An 18,686-nucleotide genomic window follows, 5' to 3' on the forward strand; every position below is an offset into this window, starting at 1 on the left:
AAAACTGTCACATGCTTAGGTATAGCTTATTAGGTAAGTACTTACTTAGGTAGGTATGAATACAAGGGAAGTAGTTAATCTTATCTGTACATATATACCTATGTGGGCACGGTCAGCTTATCATTTGTTAATCTAACTGGATTGGATATGGAGAGATATAACCAGTATTCCGGTATACTTGGCAGTATTAGTTCGTGCATTATTGGACAACAGTGTGGACCAACGAACCAACATAATTCGAGTTGCGCAGACCACTGTGTCGAAAGAAAGTGAACGCAACGCAACGTCGACGCGATGACGATGACTTCAACCGACAGTTTAGTCCGGTTCTCTTGCTCCAACACCCGCCTTGCCAAGCCTAAACTCATTTTAACGCGGGAAATTTGAATTTAGAACCGCGTTTTTTTTTATTCAGCCAGTTTTAATTAATACCGTTAAACCTAATGCGAGCATTAAAAAAATAAAAATGGATTTACTCAGTGAAGGAAGCAGTGAACCACGAATTTTGGCAGCAAGACATCTTAGTGGAAAAACTTTACCAGAAACTAATAATGCGGTTAATACGACATTATTATGTTACGATTACAGTCTTCAGCCCGACGTCGGTTCATATGTAGCAGGTCGGTATATACAAAACTTAATTTCCGGAAGTTCCAGGGTGAGGAGAGGTCAAGGGCGGCTGCTTTCTATTTTAATCCATTTTGGACCTTCGTTTTGATTGCAGTTGTATTCTCGTGTTACGATTTTACACGGGTTTATTAAAAATATATTATTTTAGAAGTATCGAACTATGTCTATAATAGGCACATAAGAGCGTCAAAATAGCAGTTGTTGTCGAATCTTTGCCAAATTGGAAGTGGAATGTATCTGTACTCTAATCACTTTAGCCCAATACGACACGATATAACAATTTCAGCCGTGTTTTTTAAGGTTTTATAACAAAATTATTTATTGATTTTCTATAACCATTAATAAATTATAAGAAATGTTGAAATTACTTATTCTCGTTGTCATAATTCTATTCTAGCTAGAGCCACTGCTGAAATCTATACAATGTCATAGTCACAACACAACCGGCTTCTATGATATTATGAAAAAATAAAATAAAAAAACGAGAGGGGACATAGATCGGTACCTTGAGGTGCGCCAGTACTTATATTATACTATACCATGATGGAGGAAAGCTAATCTGTTGCAATCAATATTACAGACTTAAAGATTCTTTACAGATGATTACGAAACCAATCTATTCAGAGAAATAATGAAAAGTAACTTTATAAACACCACTTAATAAAGAAGTAGGTAACTTAAGCCTGGGGTTTCGCCACTGTGAAAACTTCTAGGAAAAATTTGATTATAATTATATCTTTTCAAAATTTATCTAAATTGCAGTGTGAAGTGCAAGGATTTCGCCGTTAAAGCGTAAGAGACAGAGAATACAGATTTTCGCATTTACATATAATAGAAATGTCTATGTAAATATTCATTTGGATCATTTAAACAAAAAGTTAACTTTTGTTTTAACTTAACCTTTGATTTAAAAGTTACGTTAAGTTTTACTTTGGTGTTATATCACTGTATATGCTAACACATATTTGAAAAGTTTTTATGGGCAGTTTAAATCTCATTTATCAAAATTTTTCATGAACAACTTATAGTTATATATATGTATGTTTAAATTGAATTTAAATGCTTCGTAATTTGATCAAGATTTTCCTGCGATGGCAAACATAATAAGAATCATTAGTTCATTACGCAATACGCATGTGAGAAACGGTAAATGCATACAATGCAAAACCTCTCTATTCTTTACGTATGTAAATGTAAGCAAAGTACCTAAGGTTTTGAAAAACAACCGGTACCTAAAAAAAAAACTTGAGGGGGCATCACTTTGGTCTAAATTTAAGTATACCTAATATTTTTAATGAGATGTGCTTCATTTGTTACGGATGGCGTCAATTTCAATTAATATCAAAAAGCTGTACATTATACATCAGAAAAAAAATAAAAGACAATAGATACTTATGCCATTTTGTACTTGAAATTATACCCATGAATGGTAGGTATGTCATCGTCTAGCATCACATGCCATTTTGCAGTAGCAAAACTGTCATAATTATAAAACTTATAATAATTGTGAAATATGAAAACGTTATGGTGTCACAAACATCAGTTGTGGAGTCACATTCATCAGTATATACCACTTCTATACTTTATTTCATTCCGAATATTATGAAGTCATCATTTAGCTTATGACTAAGATCAAGAAAATATAAAAGACGACACTAAATAACTGGTTGTCTGAAATATCAATGCACAACCCAAACTCTTCATAGTTAATACTTGAAATCTGGTATCTTTGGGTTTCATAAGTGGTCTAGAGTTGCACTAAGAAGGATTTCCCGAAATTGGGTGGCCTACCAACCAGTCAGTATTTGAATATCAATTCTATCAGTCTTTCATTCAGCAAAATAGCCTAGGTATCCCGTGGCCTATCAGTCTTCAAGTCCGTTAACTCTGTCTATCCTTCAAGGGATATGAACGTGATTTTATGTAGGTATCTATGTAATTATGTATGTTCGGCATCGAAGGCGTGCTTTGTAGAGCAAAGTCAGGTTGAACGCCCTGCTGCGTCTTGCACTACTGGTTTTAATAAAACAACGATGGAGATTTTAAATGTCAGTCTTTAAATAGCTCTTCTCTGTTACCGTGGTAAACTAGCTGAAGCTAGTGGTCAAGGAACTTGAGACCTTCATGTGTTCAAAACTCATTTAATGAAATATTTTTAACCCTTCTATCGGCAGAAACTTTAGTGTGCCGGCTGTAACTGTTATCACCCAACTATGTTGCCTATAAGACTCTATTCAAATTAGCTTAATCACCTATGTAACTTAGGAATGCATTTTTAAAATAAGTAAATAGGCAAATTAGTTTAGGATCTGAATGTGTGTGTATCGGATTCACGCTAATTAAGTGTGATACCTCAACCGCTTTCGACCACCGACGCTTTATTTTATTGAGACAAATTGTTTTCCTGAGAAGGTAATCCGAAATCGTTTTTGTTGTTAAAATAAAATGTCACGGTTAATTTATTACCTTGATGTTAATTAAAGGGTATGAATCTTCAATGATCCGAACTCCTGTTGACAGTTGACGACAATGAATAAATCTTTGAGGGTTAGCGAGCTTGTTAAAAACTACTTGTCCTGAGGTTTTTACCTACATTGGAATTTAAATTAGGTAATAAGAGAGAAGAAGAAGCCTTAATCAAGTCGCGTAATTCCCACCAGAATACACTGGGACCTCTTTATTTTTTCAATATTCTTTTTTTTATATAAATAAAAAATATATTTTAATTTGGTATATAAATAAAAAATAAACTGATACTATTTGGTTATTACAAAATTCTTCCTTCTTTCAGTATTTTGTATTGTAAAAATAGACAATAAAATTTTCTTTTTAATTCTAACAACCTGTAACCTCATAACATACGAGTACTATTTAAAAATATAGTAATGGAAGAGAAATAAAGATGTCTGTAAAAGTCTAAGAAAATTATAAACAGTTTCCCTAGAGTGGCATCATCATGTCATTGCGTTACGCTTTTTATTATCTTTTCATCTAACTTACGACATGGTAATTAAGACGTTGTGTAATTAAGCATTAATGTTTTAATATAAGCCATTATTTTACTATTAGAAAAAAGTCACTTTATATGGGGATAAAGAAATAAAATATTGCTTCTTAGTAGTTTAGGTCAATTAATTACAACGTAATTTTATCCATACTAATATTATGACTGATTTTTTTTCATTTGAGTTTTACTTTGTGAGGAATAGTCTCAAATACCTCTACTGGATCAAATCTATAGACGGGATTTTTGATAATATTAAGCATAGAGACAGACAATACTTCACTTTTTTCTGAATATTCCAACTATAGTAAAAGCTAGTAGGTATGAAATAGTAATTGAATATCCGTTCTTTCCAGCTCTCGGCAAGTACACTTGGGTGGTGTGGTCGTGCGGGGCGCTGGTCCTGGCGATCATCTGTCTGCTTTACGCCGTCACCCTTCGCTCAGCCCGCCAGCATTGGAGGCTATGCATCACCAACATTGCAGTTCTGATGGCTGTTTATCCTGTATGTTGTATTTATCTTAATACATCTTTATTCTCTCTTGCGTAAGTCTCTTTGGAGAAAAGCCCGCGATATGCCTTTTGACCATGAAATCCTGGTCAATATGCGCACCGCTGATCCTGGACTGGCTTTCCACGAAGTAAGTTTCTTTGTGTTCGTCAGATGGTAAACGTGTTTTAAGTAAAGAACGCAAGTACCGTCTTTTGCTAAACTAAATGTACATTATAGGGCTAGGTATACCCTTTTAATCGAATCTTGTCTTGATTAAAGCTAACAACGGTACCTACCGTTATAGTTTACCTTCAAGTTAATTTGCATCATTATTCTTGTCTTGTGTAACCTTGAGACTCATTTATTTAACAATCACTAGAACAAACTTTAATGATGGCGTTGGAAAGTTCATATTCCGAAGTATTTTAATAATATTAATATTTTTATTTTATAAATCTTCCTGCTATTTTTTCTCTTTTTAGTAAGCCTTACTCTATTTATTTCATGGTCAACTTCCCCCTAACTTACTGTCCATTTCATGCTCTTCAACTAATTATAAACAAAGATTGTTATTCCCTCATGATGCGAAATTTGGGATTTATATGACTTTATCTTCTCTATATAGGATTTTGTTCTACTTACTAAGCTAGGGTAAATATAATAAAATACACATATTTATATATGTGCGTTACATATCACAGGGTGTTTAGCAAACGTCTAAATTGTCCAGGGATGACCCTCACGTAGGCAGTCTTCTTGCCCAACGGATTGTCATTGCAATAGAGCGCGGGAACGAAACCTGCGTAATGGGAAATCTGCCAAGCGGGCCTACTCACGAACCTTAAAAGGCTTTATGTCATATAATAAAACAATGCGACTATCTTTCTAATAAAAAAAAATTACGCCGCCTCATCATTGTTAGTGGCAAAATAACAGAAATTCCCGTACTGTTAGAAGTGATTTACAGTTTAAGACAATAAAAAATACAAGTTACTACTATCTACCTAATTTGAAGTCATCGAGATAGTATGAACGTGGCATGAACATAAGGTTATAACATAATTCATTGGTTCTAGATACCTCACATAATATTCATTTCTTTATTTATTGAATTAGGAAGTACTTACTAAAAACTTATTGAAAATATTTAAATTACATATAAGTAGCAGGCATGTTATTTTAATTTTTATTTCCTTCATTAAAATTGCTTCAATGAATAGCAGATCACCTTACATATACCCAAGAAATGTATAAGTAGGTTATCTTATTTAAATAATGCGAGAGTGGTTTGTGCGGCGTGTGGGTCATTATTGCGTAAGTTTGTTTTGTAATCCGCGTCTCGGTAACTTAGCCCACTGACGATGGCAACTGTATCGCCGTAGGAATTAATTACTTTTACTCAAATAGGTACATTTATAAATAAATAAATAATCATCCGCTGAATAATTAACAAGCATTGAATATACAAACATAAAGTATATCAATTTATCATAATAAAGCCAAATCCACTTCACTGATTATGATGATCTTTGGTACACATAAAGAAGAGACCTTTAGGAATAACATAGAAATACAAACCTTTAGGAATACAAACTCATTCTTTTCTGAAATAAGCGCGCAAAAGATTGAATAAAAGAAAGACTATCAATTTTCTTAAAATTTAATATCAATTTCCATTGGTTGTTCCTACTTAACCACATCCCTCATAAATATAAGTATGTAGTTTATTTAGCTTAGTCATAGACTTATTTCTAATATCATATCACAAAATAAGTACCTACCTACGCACGTGTAATCCTTACATGAAATGAGTCATGACGTGACTGATTCCATGATTATGTTTATCCCAACTAATATAAAAATGCGAAAGTAAGTTTGCTTGTTTGTTTTCATTGATTTATTCAGTAGATAGATAACGCGTAAAACGTTATCTACCTACTGAATCAATCTTCTTGAAATTTTGCGTATTATATAATTAAGAGAGGATTGGAGAGGTCTGAAGAAGGACATAGGGTACTTTTTATCGGTAAAATCTATAGTTTCCGTGGAATTTGAGAAAAACCTTTTGTAGTTGATGTGCTGTTGACTGTCCTGTGGTTACCGGCACTAAAGAATAGGACCACTCCATCTTTTTCCCATGGATGTCGTTGAAGGCAACTAAGAGCTACCCCTAAGTTGCCTTCAACGACATCCATGGGAAAAGTTTATTAGCCTACGCTAATAAACTTGGGATTCTCCTTGTAGGCGATAAGCTTGCAACCTTTTGCAACTATTTAAATCTCAATTCCATTATAAAGCCATGCAGGTGAACGTGCCTTTTGGTCTTTTCAAGACTGTCGGTTCCGTCTACCCCGCAAGGAATATAGACGAGATAATATGTATGTATGTCTTACAAAAAAAATTAAGATGAGTAGGTATAAGTGAATGTACCTACAAAAAAAAAATTTTTTTTGCTCAACTTAAATCATAAGTACCTACTTACCTCAGAACTGAACGAAATAGATTGTTATGTTCCATATTGACCGAGGTGAAGCAGCCATGCACAAACAAAATTCTACTTTTTAGATCGTGCTTGCCGATTATGTCGGTTAACAGTTACATTTATAACTTACCAACCTATAGTGTGCTATTTATAAATCTTTGTGATTGTAGGACACTGAGTTTAAATAGGTAGATAAATTTTATACGATAGTTAAACTGCGATCATGCCAAATAAAAAGTAGGTAGTAACGGGTAAAAAAAAATTGTAAAAATTATAAAAAACGCCTTTTTAAATTTAATGGCAACTTTAATTATTAAATAAATTGCTTTTTAAATAGATATTTATTTTTAAATTTATTCGAGTCACGGAGTATAGAATCGCTAAGTATCGGACCTTAAAGCATTTGCCAAACGTAAAACTGTTAAGAAATATTTATTAAGTACTTACTTATAAGTGCTAAGGTAGATACCTAATGACGACAAACGTAACTACATTACTCGAAACAAGACAAGGTACTTGTGTAAAAGGTATCCGTAGGTCGAGGCCAATATCGAGGTAATTTTATCTAAATTAGTCGAAACTTCAAGTACTTTCTAGAATAATAAGCTCTACAATTATAGAATGCTTGGTATTGCCCGCAATTTTGTCTGTGGGCAAAAGTTAGATGCAGTTTCAACCCTTCAAAGCTGCCATGAATAATATGATAGATTAATTAAATCACAGCATACGGAATGTTTTTCTAATATTACGTAGTATTTTGTTGTTTGTTAGGTCTAGATAGGCGCGAGCCTTAGACCTATAAAATGTAACCTGTTCGTCAAAATTATTTGAAAGGATGTGCTTAGACAATTACTTTCGCATTTATCAGTTAGTAGGAAAGTATTAACTATAATAAAATGTTATTAGGGTTGATTGACTTTGTCTGTCGAATTGATAGGGACATTGATAGGGATTAGTACAATTGATAAAGCCTTATCAGTCAGAGTTGTAAGCGTACGGACTACCTTATACGGGAACTAGGGTTCGCTTATGACTACGATCTTGGATTTCAAGCCAGGGTTTTATACGAAGCGTCTCCGACCTGTTCTCCCAACCATCAAGACATCATACAAGTGCTAAATGTGCAAGCAAGTTTCCTTGCGATTGTTATGCTCGTTGAAACTTAAATAAACACAATACATTTTGTGGAATGGACAAACCACATAATGAATTGTGTATTTCATTTTGTTTGATCGATGAGTAAATAACCATTAAAGAAACAATGCGGTGGCGGTGTTGAATTACAAAATTCGCGGCAAACACATTACGAAATTCAAGCGAATAGACCACAATACATGCGTTGCGAAAATAGTAAATAGGTGTGTGAATCTACCGGTATGATTCCTATGTTGGGATAGGGCACTGCCCCGTCTATGTACCGCAAGCAATAAGTAACTTAACTAACTTGTCAGGGTGAATGGATAGTATATTATTACTTTTACTGGTTAAAACTATTTAATCGATTCCCATTTCCACTCTCCGCTTTGGGAAGCAGACACCACTTTCTGAAATTTCTTTTACAATATTGTCTGTCTATTGGTTCGCATTTATTCTCTGGAATTAGAACTTTGATGTTTGACCATTTTACAGTGAAGCAAAAGAACATCATAACTGTAATCGGCTCAGCTAACTACTAAACAAGGTTAAGGACGATAAGGAGGCTAGATTGCAGCCCCCATATAATTGATTTGATTCCGCTATTATATCCTATTGATTGATTGACTCCGTAATCTCAAGTAAAACTAAGAACGGCAAAGCCAGGATGGTGATCTTTTATGATTTTTTACGGAGATGACTACTGAATATGATGACTAATTGGCACTAACAGTTCAACATCTTCATGCTGCTAATAATAAGCTTTAGGTACCCAAGTAATTAATATCAATTAACGCGTGTCTGATTGATACTTAAAGAACACAAGGACGTTTAATGTATATCAAGAGCAGTTGCAATCTGCGACACTGTTTATTGTATTTTTGCTAGTTTGTAAATTTAAATAATATTTAGTAGTTCACTAACAAGAAATAATATAAAGAAGCACTTCTTTGAACACTCTTATCTCGAAAGAAAGCCGCCTCTATATTATCCAATATTTACAACGATTTGCAATACCGTTTCCTTTAAAAAAAATTATTTAATTGTATGTATTTCGGGGAAATATTCATCATTCTGGTTCCTATTATTAGTTTACGGCCTTAATAAGCAGTGTTAAATTAAAAGTCAATTTTAAAGCGTGAATTTTTTAAAGCATTTCTCTGGTACCTAAAATATAAATTAGTTATAAAAAGACTGCTAATTTCGCACGATTTTATATGAATGGTTGTGACTTGTGAATGTGATTACTGTTCTCACCTTTACGTGGTATCATCCACCGCCTTAAAGTTGATAGGTACTTGATGTAGGTAGCCTACTTGATGTAGATAACATTTTTCTTACGGACCTTCATGGGAGTTTTTTAATTCACCAATGATTCCTATCTTGTTTGTATTTGAATATTCAATTTGTATCGTGCCGTGTCGTAAGTCGTGATTAAGGACTGTTGGCGTCGTGGGAGGCTTAATATTATAATCAATAGTTGAAGAATAGTAGAAACCGTCTTTATTGTTTCTAGGCTCACTATAATAGTCATTATTAACATCTTTGAAGCCAAGGACTTTATTGTGTTAAAGTTATAGTGATGAATATTGTCGAGAAACGGTTAAAAAAATAATACTTGCATGTAATACATTAAACTATTTCAATCAACCTCAGGAAGGATTCCGTGTAGAAGTTTAAAAAAAAATTGACGCATTAGGTTCGATTCCTGCCGCGTTCATGTACCTAATAACTCTTTTTAGTTATTAAAGTTTGACTTTCATCATTATCGGTTACCAATCAAACTATGATTGGTAACCGATACTTTTATGGTAAGGAATAAGATTGGAAGGAATCATGCGCATTCAGGCAACTGGATGTGCATCGATGATCGAATATGGTTAGGTTCGCCTAAAAAGTTTGTGGACATCTAACGATCAGGAGATGCTTTGTGTAAAAATCACTCTCCCAACTGTAGTCATAGGCGCACCAGGCTCCTTTTCAGAGAGGTGAGAGTGGAGACATAACTGGAACTAGGACTGGAACGCTAGGAGTATGGCGATCCGCTCTGGAGATTGCATCCTGCCGTTCTGCCCTTTCCTTTTATCCTGCTTACAAAGAATAATAGATACCTAACTAGACCCAGCTTTTAATCGTGAGATAAAAGTTAAAGTTTACACACAAAAAAACACATGGTGAGTTCCACGACTCTGCGTAAAACTGAAACGCTTTGGATTATTTTGGAATGGAAACAGCTGAACGAGGCCAATAACTCTTTACAAGACTGTTGGCTCTATCTCTCCGCAAACGCTTTAGACGTCATTTTATATGTATATGAAACTTGCAAAAAGATTATTTTTTTTAAAATTTGGTTTGTTTTCAGATAGTGGCAGCAGCGTCGCTGGTCGCCATCATAGTCCCCCGCGCAGGCGTGCTGTGCGAGGCAGTAGCTCAGGAGGCCGTCATGCTGGCGCTGTACCACTTCTTTTGCATGATCCTAGCCGAGTGCGGAGGACCAGATAAACTCGTGAGGTATAAGACACAATTTTTTGCGTATTTGTCATAGTTTACCCTGCGTATACAGTTTCCCCTCAGCCGCTTAGCTTCAGGGTTTTAAACTTAACCACAGCCTACACATTACTGATATTTCAAGAGGTCTTGAATGGGATATCCAGGCAAATATTTGTCTGTGGTGACTATATACTTTACGGGACTGTATACTTTACGTGATCATGGATTTGCCCTAGATTTGTAGAACTGTATTTGACCATGTTTTAGAGCAATTAATTTTTTGAGTTCGATTTGTTTTTAACTTCTGCTCAGAGACAAACCTTTACTAAGGCGACATAAAAAATCTTGCACCAACTTAATTTTCCCCTAAAATGTAATTCCAGGATGTCGGACGAGACGACCCGCTGGCAGACACGAGTGTTGCCCTGCTGCTGTTGGCCGTGCTGCGTGCTCCCACGGCCGCAGATACAAGTGTGAGTTTGTCAATCCTCAAATTAGGATAGAATGGTTACAGTGATTTGTACTGTTAATGAACAAGCAAGCAGTGGTTTGTACTGTTAATGCAAGTAGGACATGAGGAACAGGTAACTACTGAGTCTTGTGTATTTCAACATCCTTCGAGAATTTGTCAAGGTTGTTTGTTATTTTTAGCAATGTCTAACTGACTTTTCTTTCGTGTTCTGTAAGCTGCCGTCAATGTATACCTATCTAGAAAAATAAATTAGTAACAAAAAGGGTCCAATCAATGAGCCTTGTGGCCCACCCATGTTTACTTCCGAATTACTAGAAGCTATTTTATTGTCTTCAAACATAATTGACGCCATTACTTCATTCTTGCCGAGCCATCAACACTAATTGATAGTTTCATTGACAATCCTTGGATAAACCTTTCTCGTTAATTAAACATTAGGAAAAGGTGCGGTCCCTAATTGGGGGGCTTGGGTGTCGACTTCAGAATTAAAAACACATCAACAAATGGCTTTGACACAATAAAATGTTATTTTTTTAATAGCTTTACGTTTACGATTACAATTTCACTAAGTACATAATACTATAAACTTGTCCTGAAGGTTTAAATAGCAGTGCCTATTAGAATAATCCATATGACTTTGTAAGCTTATAAATTAGTATCTAACAGTTATATTGCCAGAACTTGTGTAACGTTTAATTAAATTAATACTTCGAAATATTTTTTATAGTTGACTTGTGTTAATAATGTTTTACATTTTTCCAGACGTAATCTGACATGGTTGCGCTACACTATTCTGCAGATGCCTATCATTCAAGCTCTTATCTACTTTGTCATACTTGTGCTTTGGGCTGAAGACGTGGTAAATGTTTTCATTGTTTTCATCTCTAACCTAATTTGTTTATGTATCTACGATCATTTTAAATTTAATACGGGTAATCTACATATTTTAAATTGGACTTTGGGATTCGTTAATTAAGATATGCTTGGCAGCGCGATTTTTTATATCCTAATTATAAACTTATTTTGAAAAAACCTCTTGTTATATACATTTATTTCATTCCAGATGCTGTACCTCAAAAGCCTCATGTTTATCCAGCCTTTGATCGCGTTCTCTATTCTGTTTGGCATGTGGGGCATTATCATGTGCATCAGAACGGTTGAGACCCTGGGCATAAAAGCCCGACCCAGGTTCCTGGCTGTCCAATTGGTACTCCTTATCGTGAAGTTGCAATTTGGCATGGTCAAGACCATCACTGGGTTCTTTGAGCTGCCATGCATTATGTCTTTGCATCCTGCTGTATTCGTCAATCGTAAGTGTACTTATTATATGAAGTATTTAAATAAATACGTAACCTAATAATTTTTCCTATTTATGCAAATTTTTTGGAAAGATTGTTGTTATGAGAAAATGCCATTGTGCACCAATTATTATTGTTTAACTTAACAAGCTATATAAAAACAAATCTTATAATCCGTCTGAAACTAAAACGGTAAAAAGATCATGAGAGAGGTTCAAAGAATAAAAACAAAGTTTTGTAAAATAAAATCTTTTTTTTTTAATTTCCAGTCATTCAAAATTGCGTCATGATGTTAGAGATGTTGTTGCTCTGTCTCTGGGCTTGGCGCCTGTACAGCTTACCTCCAGGAAAGGTCATCGAAAGGGTCCAACACGCCGTGGTAGCCGTGGTCGATGACACTTTCAATGGCTTTGACGAAAAGGCCATCAAGGAAGGCGTAGAAAATAAATCCTTTAAATTTAAAATCGATATGTAGTGCGTCTAGAAAGGTAGCTAGTTTTATTTCTTTTAAATCTCTCCCTTTTATTGGACCAGTTGGTATTAGTGTCGTAGAAATTAATTATGTTTGGAGCTGTACTTTTGATTACTAGAGATTCTTTAAGAATCGTGACGTGATTGAACTGAGTGATTGATGAGGAGTAAGGGCATTTGTAGTTGTTAATGTCTGATATGAAGTCTACTTAGTCAGGTAATGCTCAAGAAAAGTAAGAAGTCAGAATTTTTTTTAACAATGTAAAGATAAAATCTTTGTGGTATTGTGAAAAATTCGGGGACGTTACGAGGTATTCTATCCACATATTGTTGTTAACAACATCACCGTTGTTTTTGTTTTGTATAACAATGTATTACATGCGGAGTAATGTATAGTTAATGTATAGTTATAGAAAAATTATAATGTGTCGATGTACCTGATTTATATGTAGTGAATTTTTCGTGCTGTCATGTGAGTGGTATTTTTTTAAAATAAATTTGTATTTAATGACGACATCAAGACTTTTAATATCCTTCAATGAACTTATAACACAAACAACATTCAAAATTATTCTTCCGGAGAATCTTCTTCCCTAAGGGATTTATCTTCGGCATCATCAGAAGGAGTACCAGCTCGAGAATTTTCTGATCCGTATATATTATGAAGTTCTTCCAATTTGTAATGTATTTTGACGCCTTTTGTAGTTGTTTTATTGACTTTATTTACAAGAGATTTCGTTTGTTCTTCTAATCTTTTCAGTCGTTGATCGCGTGCTGCAAACCTTGCTTCGTGATTTAAACAATGAGAGGTTGAAGGTTCTGCTGAATCTACAGAAACCTCGGTATTGCTGAAAGAGTTTGCTTCCTTAGTATCTTGCTTCAAAATTTCCTGACTTTCAATTGCATTATGTGAAATCGCGGAATCAGACATAAATTCACCAATAATATTATTATTTGTCTCCTCAGTTACGTCAATAGACTTCAATATTGAGACTTCATTAACAATGCAGTCATGAATTTCGTTATCAGTTTCTTCTGTCAATTTTGTAGCACTTTCGTGACCAGTTTCAGATTCAACATTTATCATGTTGATATTTTTAGACACCTGATCAGCAGTTGAAGAGCGATGGATTAGACAATCCAAAGTATTGTTTATTTGTTCACAAAATATTGTTGTATTTTTTGTTTTTGTCAAAAGTGCTGCACTATCTTTCTCTAATTTTTCCATTTTTTTATCTTTTTCTGCTAACCTATCCTTTTGCATTTTTATGTTCTTCAAAATTTCTGATGGGTTTATCAAGGCTGTATTAGATGATGACTTTTCTTTTATTGTACTTGTAGTGGGATTTGCTCTTATTGGATTGGTTTCTTCTACATGATTAAAATGGACATTATGATCGTTACGGCTGATGTTACTGCCCTCGTTTGTTTCAGACAGAGGATTGGTTTCTAGATAAGATTCGTTTATGATTTCACCAATTTCATCTTCAGTTTCATCACATGTTTTATCCGATTTAAGTATATCCTCACTATGACTGCTATCTTGTGTATCCAGTGGTAAATCAGCAACCTCTAACATATCACTAGATGGATCTTCTCTCTCAGCAACTAAATTGATATCAGTACTAGAGTCCAACATAGTATCAAAAGATTTCTTATTTTTTTTCTTGCACCTTATTAATGGCTCAGCGATATATTCGCTCTCATCATTTGACTCGGAGGATTCATCTGAAGGTCTTTCATCACTATATCCACTTTCTGCAGAATTATTACAAGAAGGGGAATCCGCCTTTGCATTACGACTAGAAAATTCTGCTCTTAATACTCTCCAATCTTTTTCCGACTGAGTGTTCTTTTCACGTGCCTGTATCCATTTTTCTCTGCAATATTCTAATTCTTCTTTCAGTTCATTCAACATTTTCCTTTTTTGCTGGAGTTCGTATTTTAAGATCTTTTCATGAGTATGTAGTTGATGATGATGTCTGCGCAACCTACCAACTACGTGCCATGTTTTACTTAATTCTGACGTAACTAGGCACAATCTTCGTTCTTGTTCCTCTAAACGAGTCTCCAAGTGTACATTGAGTTGTTTCATACGATTGACTTCTTTAACCAATCCCAGCTTTTCAATTATAAGGTCCTGAAATATAAGAAACATTCATTTTAAAATATATAGATATTCATTGTGTCAATGTACTGTAGGAAAAATCCTATATAATAAATACACTGTTGTCTGCTGATAACGATTTGGCATTGAACCAAATAAAAATTCCCCGATGTTAACAATACCCGGGAACCTACAGAATACACATAAATACATTTACTTTGAATTGCAACGGGTCATGAAATTGTTTTTAGTTTACGGAAAAGTGTGAATCACAGATTTAAAATAAAACATTAATTATTGTTTTAACGAACATGAAATTATGAGTCACTTACCTTTAATCTGATATAAGTCTGACTAACGCTTGGCACTAGTACCGGGCCCGATTTCGTCTGTACTGATTTGTAGCAGGTAGTAACCTTCTCAGTGGCATTCACTTCAGTAACGCTTTGATGACTTAACAGTTCCATAAGGACTCTCCAAACTTTGGGTAGATTTTCCACTATTTCTTCAGGTGTAGTGTGAGAAGAATTTATTCCTTCTGCTACGAAATGATAAAATGTTTCCCTCATTAGTTAAATATTGTTTAAGTACAATACAATACAATACAATACAATTTATTATTAGGTATTTAATGTCCATACAAGTATGAGTGAATACCTGTTCCCTCCGTAGATGAATTTTCCTCCTTTTCTTTTTCTTCAGTAACCGCATTATGGTCAGAATTCTCATCTTCATCAACTTGGCTGACTAATTCCAATAAAAGTTTCGGCAAAGCTGTGGACGCTTCTGAATCATTTTCTTTTTCCGCCATTTGGGTCAGTATGCCGTGATTCTCCTCTAAACGGTGCACTAGTTTGTCTAAATCTTGTTTTGTTTTGTAACCCAGAAGCACTTGAGAAAACAGCTAAAAAATAAGATAAACAGACTTAACTACATATACATAATCACGCCTAAATCTCTTGCAAGGCAGGCATAGCCAACGTATAAGACTTTCAAAATAAACTTATAAGGTTGCTAATAAATGTTTAATTTCGTATGACAATAAATTCGAGGGAAATTAAGTGAGAGTGGATTCCATGATTGTCATTGCTTACACTGATATAACATTATTACTAACTTACCTTGTTAACAACTGCCATTTCAGATTGCAAACCACTTATTTCATTTTGATGAGTGGAAATTTGGTTATTTTTGTTTTCGAGTTTTTCGTGTAATGAATCCACGATTGCCTCCAATTCTTCTACTTTAGAGGTGAGAGATTTGCACCTGGGACAGAAATAAAATTTATATACCGAAATAATCAATTCATATTATTTTTTATTAGCAATTTTATGAAACTTACTTAGCATTTTCTGCTTGATATAGTGATTTTTGTTCTTCTAACTCCCTGATAAGCCCAAGTCTAGTAACTTCAGATAATCGTGCGCGTTCTTCATACAAACCACGTAATGTGCGGATATTCTGTAACTGTCGCTCATACTCTTGTCTTAAATCTGATGATAGCATGCTGGTTTCTCTATCAGCCAATGAACGTTCTATTTCACTAAGTTTGTTTTTGAGCTGCAAAACATTTGATCAATTAGGAGAAGTAATGACAACATGTTTAAAGTAGGTACCTACATTTAAAAAATTTACTGTGAACTTTATACGAGTATAACTACTCATATAATTTGATTATAGGTGTACGTTATAAAATATTGATGGTGATTTATGTTGGATTTGGTTTTATAATGTTGGCGTCTTGACAAAATTCAGTGCCAATTAAATGATGGTATGATCTTAATTCCACTGTGGTCTGTACTGCGCTGTACGGTACGGTCCCCGAGTGGCAGTCACATGGATGCAGCTCGTTGTCATTTCAATTGGCATTGATTTTACACTAAACGAACAAGTACTTTTTGCACTTAATACCTATCTGTACTTTAGACAATTTGTAACTTGGCTAATAAATTATAGCGGACACTTCAGAGCTTTTTCGATATATTTTTCGCTAGGTATGCAATTTTAGGAGATGCTGAGATACGAGTATTAATGAACGTGGAAAGCTAAATATGGCACAAAGTGTTCAAATTAAAATAAAATACTAAGTTATAGTTGTTCTTACCTCTGATAATTGCTGTTCACGAAGATTAATCATAGTCTTGCTTACTGTTACAACTTCCTTTAATGCGTTTATATGTTTCATTGACTCGATGTTTTGGGCATTCAACTCTGCAATATCAGTAAATGCATTTTGTAAAGAACTGTTAGATTCAGCAAGATCTTTACGCAATTTAATATTGTTTGATCGTAAGTTTTCAAATTCTTCTTTCATTTGTAATATAGTATTCGTTAGTTCTAAATTTTCCTTGTTGCTTTGAAGAGATTCAGGAATATCAATTTTGTTATTTGCTAATAATTCACGAAGATGTTTATTACTTTCGTATAATTCAAGCTTTGATTTTCGTTCTTTTTCTAACGCTTTTTCTAATTCTTCTTTCTCGCTTCTGTGTCGCGCCAAAATTTGTTTTCTTTGTTCTCTTTTTATGTCGAGTTGTTTTCTGAATTCAACCATTTCATCTTCTTTAGCCTTTGCACGTGCTTCATCATCATTTATATCTTCATCAATAGTATCGTGGAACTGTTCAGCTTCTTCTTCCATGTCTGGAGAGTCACATGTGTTGCTCAATGTAACGCTTTTGAATGTGACGTGTTCAGTGTTTCGCTCACTCGCTACGGTACTACTGAATACGTTTCCCATTTTGGAATACTTTTATAAACAAGGCGCACTTTCATCGGCGCAAATCAAATGGAGGATTTTAAAATAGCAAGCAATATGTTAAAGACAAAGGATTGCGGGGTATTGGACTAACGCGAACGTGAGTACACTGGCAGTTCTGGCAGAAGTGTCCCGAAATAGCCCCCTCGTCAGCTACGTCAAGACAAGCGGCGCGTGCGCATGGCCTAACTCGAGTTTTACCACGACGAGTTTTGCTTACCGTTCATCGAACGCATTTCTTCTTTCGTCTCTGTCAATATTTTATTTTTATTCAGGTTATTTCTGATGACACTAGACATTGCGAAACATTGTACGTGGTTTGAGCTTTTATTTAAAATGGCCTTGATTTTGCAAAAGGTATAAGTACATACATATATACCGAAAATTACGCAGGGCAAGGTATGCTTTGTAAAATCAAAGTAGATAGTAGACACAACAATAATAATATCCAGGTAGGTAGTTGTACTCTACCACAGTGCTACTGACTTATATCGAACTCGAATATGGTGATTAAATAAACGGAAGGCTTCCGTCAGGCGGTCTTATAAACTACTAGCTGTGCCACGGGTGTTTCGCTCCCGGGGGCATTTGGGGATAAAAAGTATGTATTATGTTATTCCAGGTTATATTCTACCCGTCTAAAAAATTTCATTAAATAGATTTTCCGTGAAAGTGTAATACACACCCGCATAAGTACCTATGTTAAGTGGATATCTGTCACGGCTCCAATATCCTTATAAACTATTGCATTTCAATATAAGGAAGTAGATATGATGCTAGATAATTTCTGAGTACACAGTTACCTACATCTATTGGGTGAATGTTTCTTCTTATAACATATGGTTTTTATTAATCACGTATACTTATTTGAAGGCCTCTGTGGCGCAGCGGTGGTACTCTTGTCTGTGACACTGGAATTCCCGAGTTCGAATCATGGTCAGGGCATGATGAGAAAATAACTTTTTTTGATTGGTCTGGGTCTTGAATGTTCATCTATATAAGAATTAAAGTAAATAAGTATATAAGTTAAAATATTATATTATAAAATAAATTATCGTTGAGTAGGTAAGTAGGTATCCCGTTACATAAGTCTCGAACTTACTTCGAGGCTAAGTCAATCTGTGTAATTTGCCCCGTATATATTTTATTTATTAATATTTAGTAATTATCTTTGTTGCCTTGTAAGTAAGGGTCTTGAGTCTGTAAAAGACAACATTACAAATGTCTCAGTGTTTGAAATAATAATCCCACTGTATATCCCACCAAGGCAGTTGTTGATTAATTAGTAGTAACATCTGCCTTACTTAATCAATGCAGTTTCTACTGGTTGGTGTCTTACAACTGCTT

General features: G+C 34.5%; 2 protein-coding genes across 2 annotated transcripts; one reads left to right on the plus strand and one right to left on the minus strand.

Annotated features, from left to right (window-relative positions):
- Nucleotides 1-142: 142 nt before the first annotated feature.
- On the plus strand, nucleotides 143-12,988 carry LOC106138371 (organic solute transporter alpha-like protein). The gene is made up of 7 exons (XM_013339502.2): nucleotides 143-620; nucleotides 3,991-4,139; nucleotides 10,106-10,254; nucleotides 10,617-10,706; nucleotides 11,468-11,564; nucleotides 11,769-12,015; nucleotides 12,273-12,988. Exons 1-7 carry the CDS (start codon nucleotides 467-469, stop codon nucleotides 12,476-12,478), a joined length of 1,092 nt encoding a protein of 363 aa, XP_013194956.2. The 5' UTR covers nucleotides 143-466; the 3' UTR covers nucleotides 12,479-12,988.
- LOC106138370 (thyroid receptor-interacting protein 11) lies at nucleotides 12,983-17,476 on the minus strand. Its single transcript, XM_013339501.2, has 6 exons — nucleotides 16,686-17,476; nucleotides 15,924-16,141; nucleotides 15,703-15,847; nucleotides 15,239-15,485; nucleotides 14,914-15,122; nucleotides 12,983-14,614 (listed from the first exon to the last, which is right to left on the minus strand). Exons 1-6 carry the CDS (start codon nucleotides 17,319-17,321, stop codon nucleotides 13,043-13,045), a joined length of 3,027 nt encoding a protein of 1,008 aa, XP_013194955.2. The 5' UTR covers nucleotides 17,322-17,476; the 3' UTR covers nucleotides 12,983-13,042.
- Between the last annotated feature and the right edge of the window lie 1,210 nt (nucleotides 17,477-18,686).

This window comes from Amyelois transitella, chromosome 15 (assembly GCF_032362555.1).
Source record: "Amyelois transitella isolate CPQ chromosome 15, ilAmyTran1.1, whole genome shotgun sequence".
Taxonomy (NCBI): Eukaryota; Metazoa; Arthropoda; class Insecta; order Lepidoptera; family Pyralidae; genus Amyelois; species Amyelois transitella.

Excerpts from the sequence above, each read along its gene's own strand:
- LOC106138371 (XM_013339502.2), top strand. The coding sequence starts at position 467 with ATGGATTTACTCAGTGAAGGAAGCAGTGAACCACGAATTTTGGCAGCA. Across the intron at positions 10,255-10,616 it reads GGACCAGATAAACTCGTGAG|GATGTCGGACGAGACGACCC; the intron begins GTATAAGACACA and ends ATGTAATTCCAG. Across the intron at positions 11,565-11,768 it reads TGCTTTGGGCTGAAGACGTG|ATGCTGTACCTCAAAAGCCT; the intron begins GTAAATGTTTTC and ends ATTTCATTCCAG.
- LOC106138370 (XM_013339501.2), bottom strand. The coding sequence starts at position 17,321 with ATGGGAAACGTATTCAGTAGTACCGTAGCGAGTGAGCGAAACACTGAA. Across the intron at positions 15,848-15,923 it reads TATCAAGCAGAAAATGCTAA|GTGCAAATCTCTCACCTCTA; the intron begins GTAAGTTTCATA and ends TTTCTGTCCCAG. Across the intron at positions 15,123-15,238 it reads TTCATCTACGGAGGGAACAG|CAGAAGGAATAAATTCTTCT; the intron begins GTATTCACTCAT and ends ATCATTTCGTAG.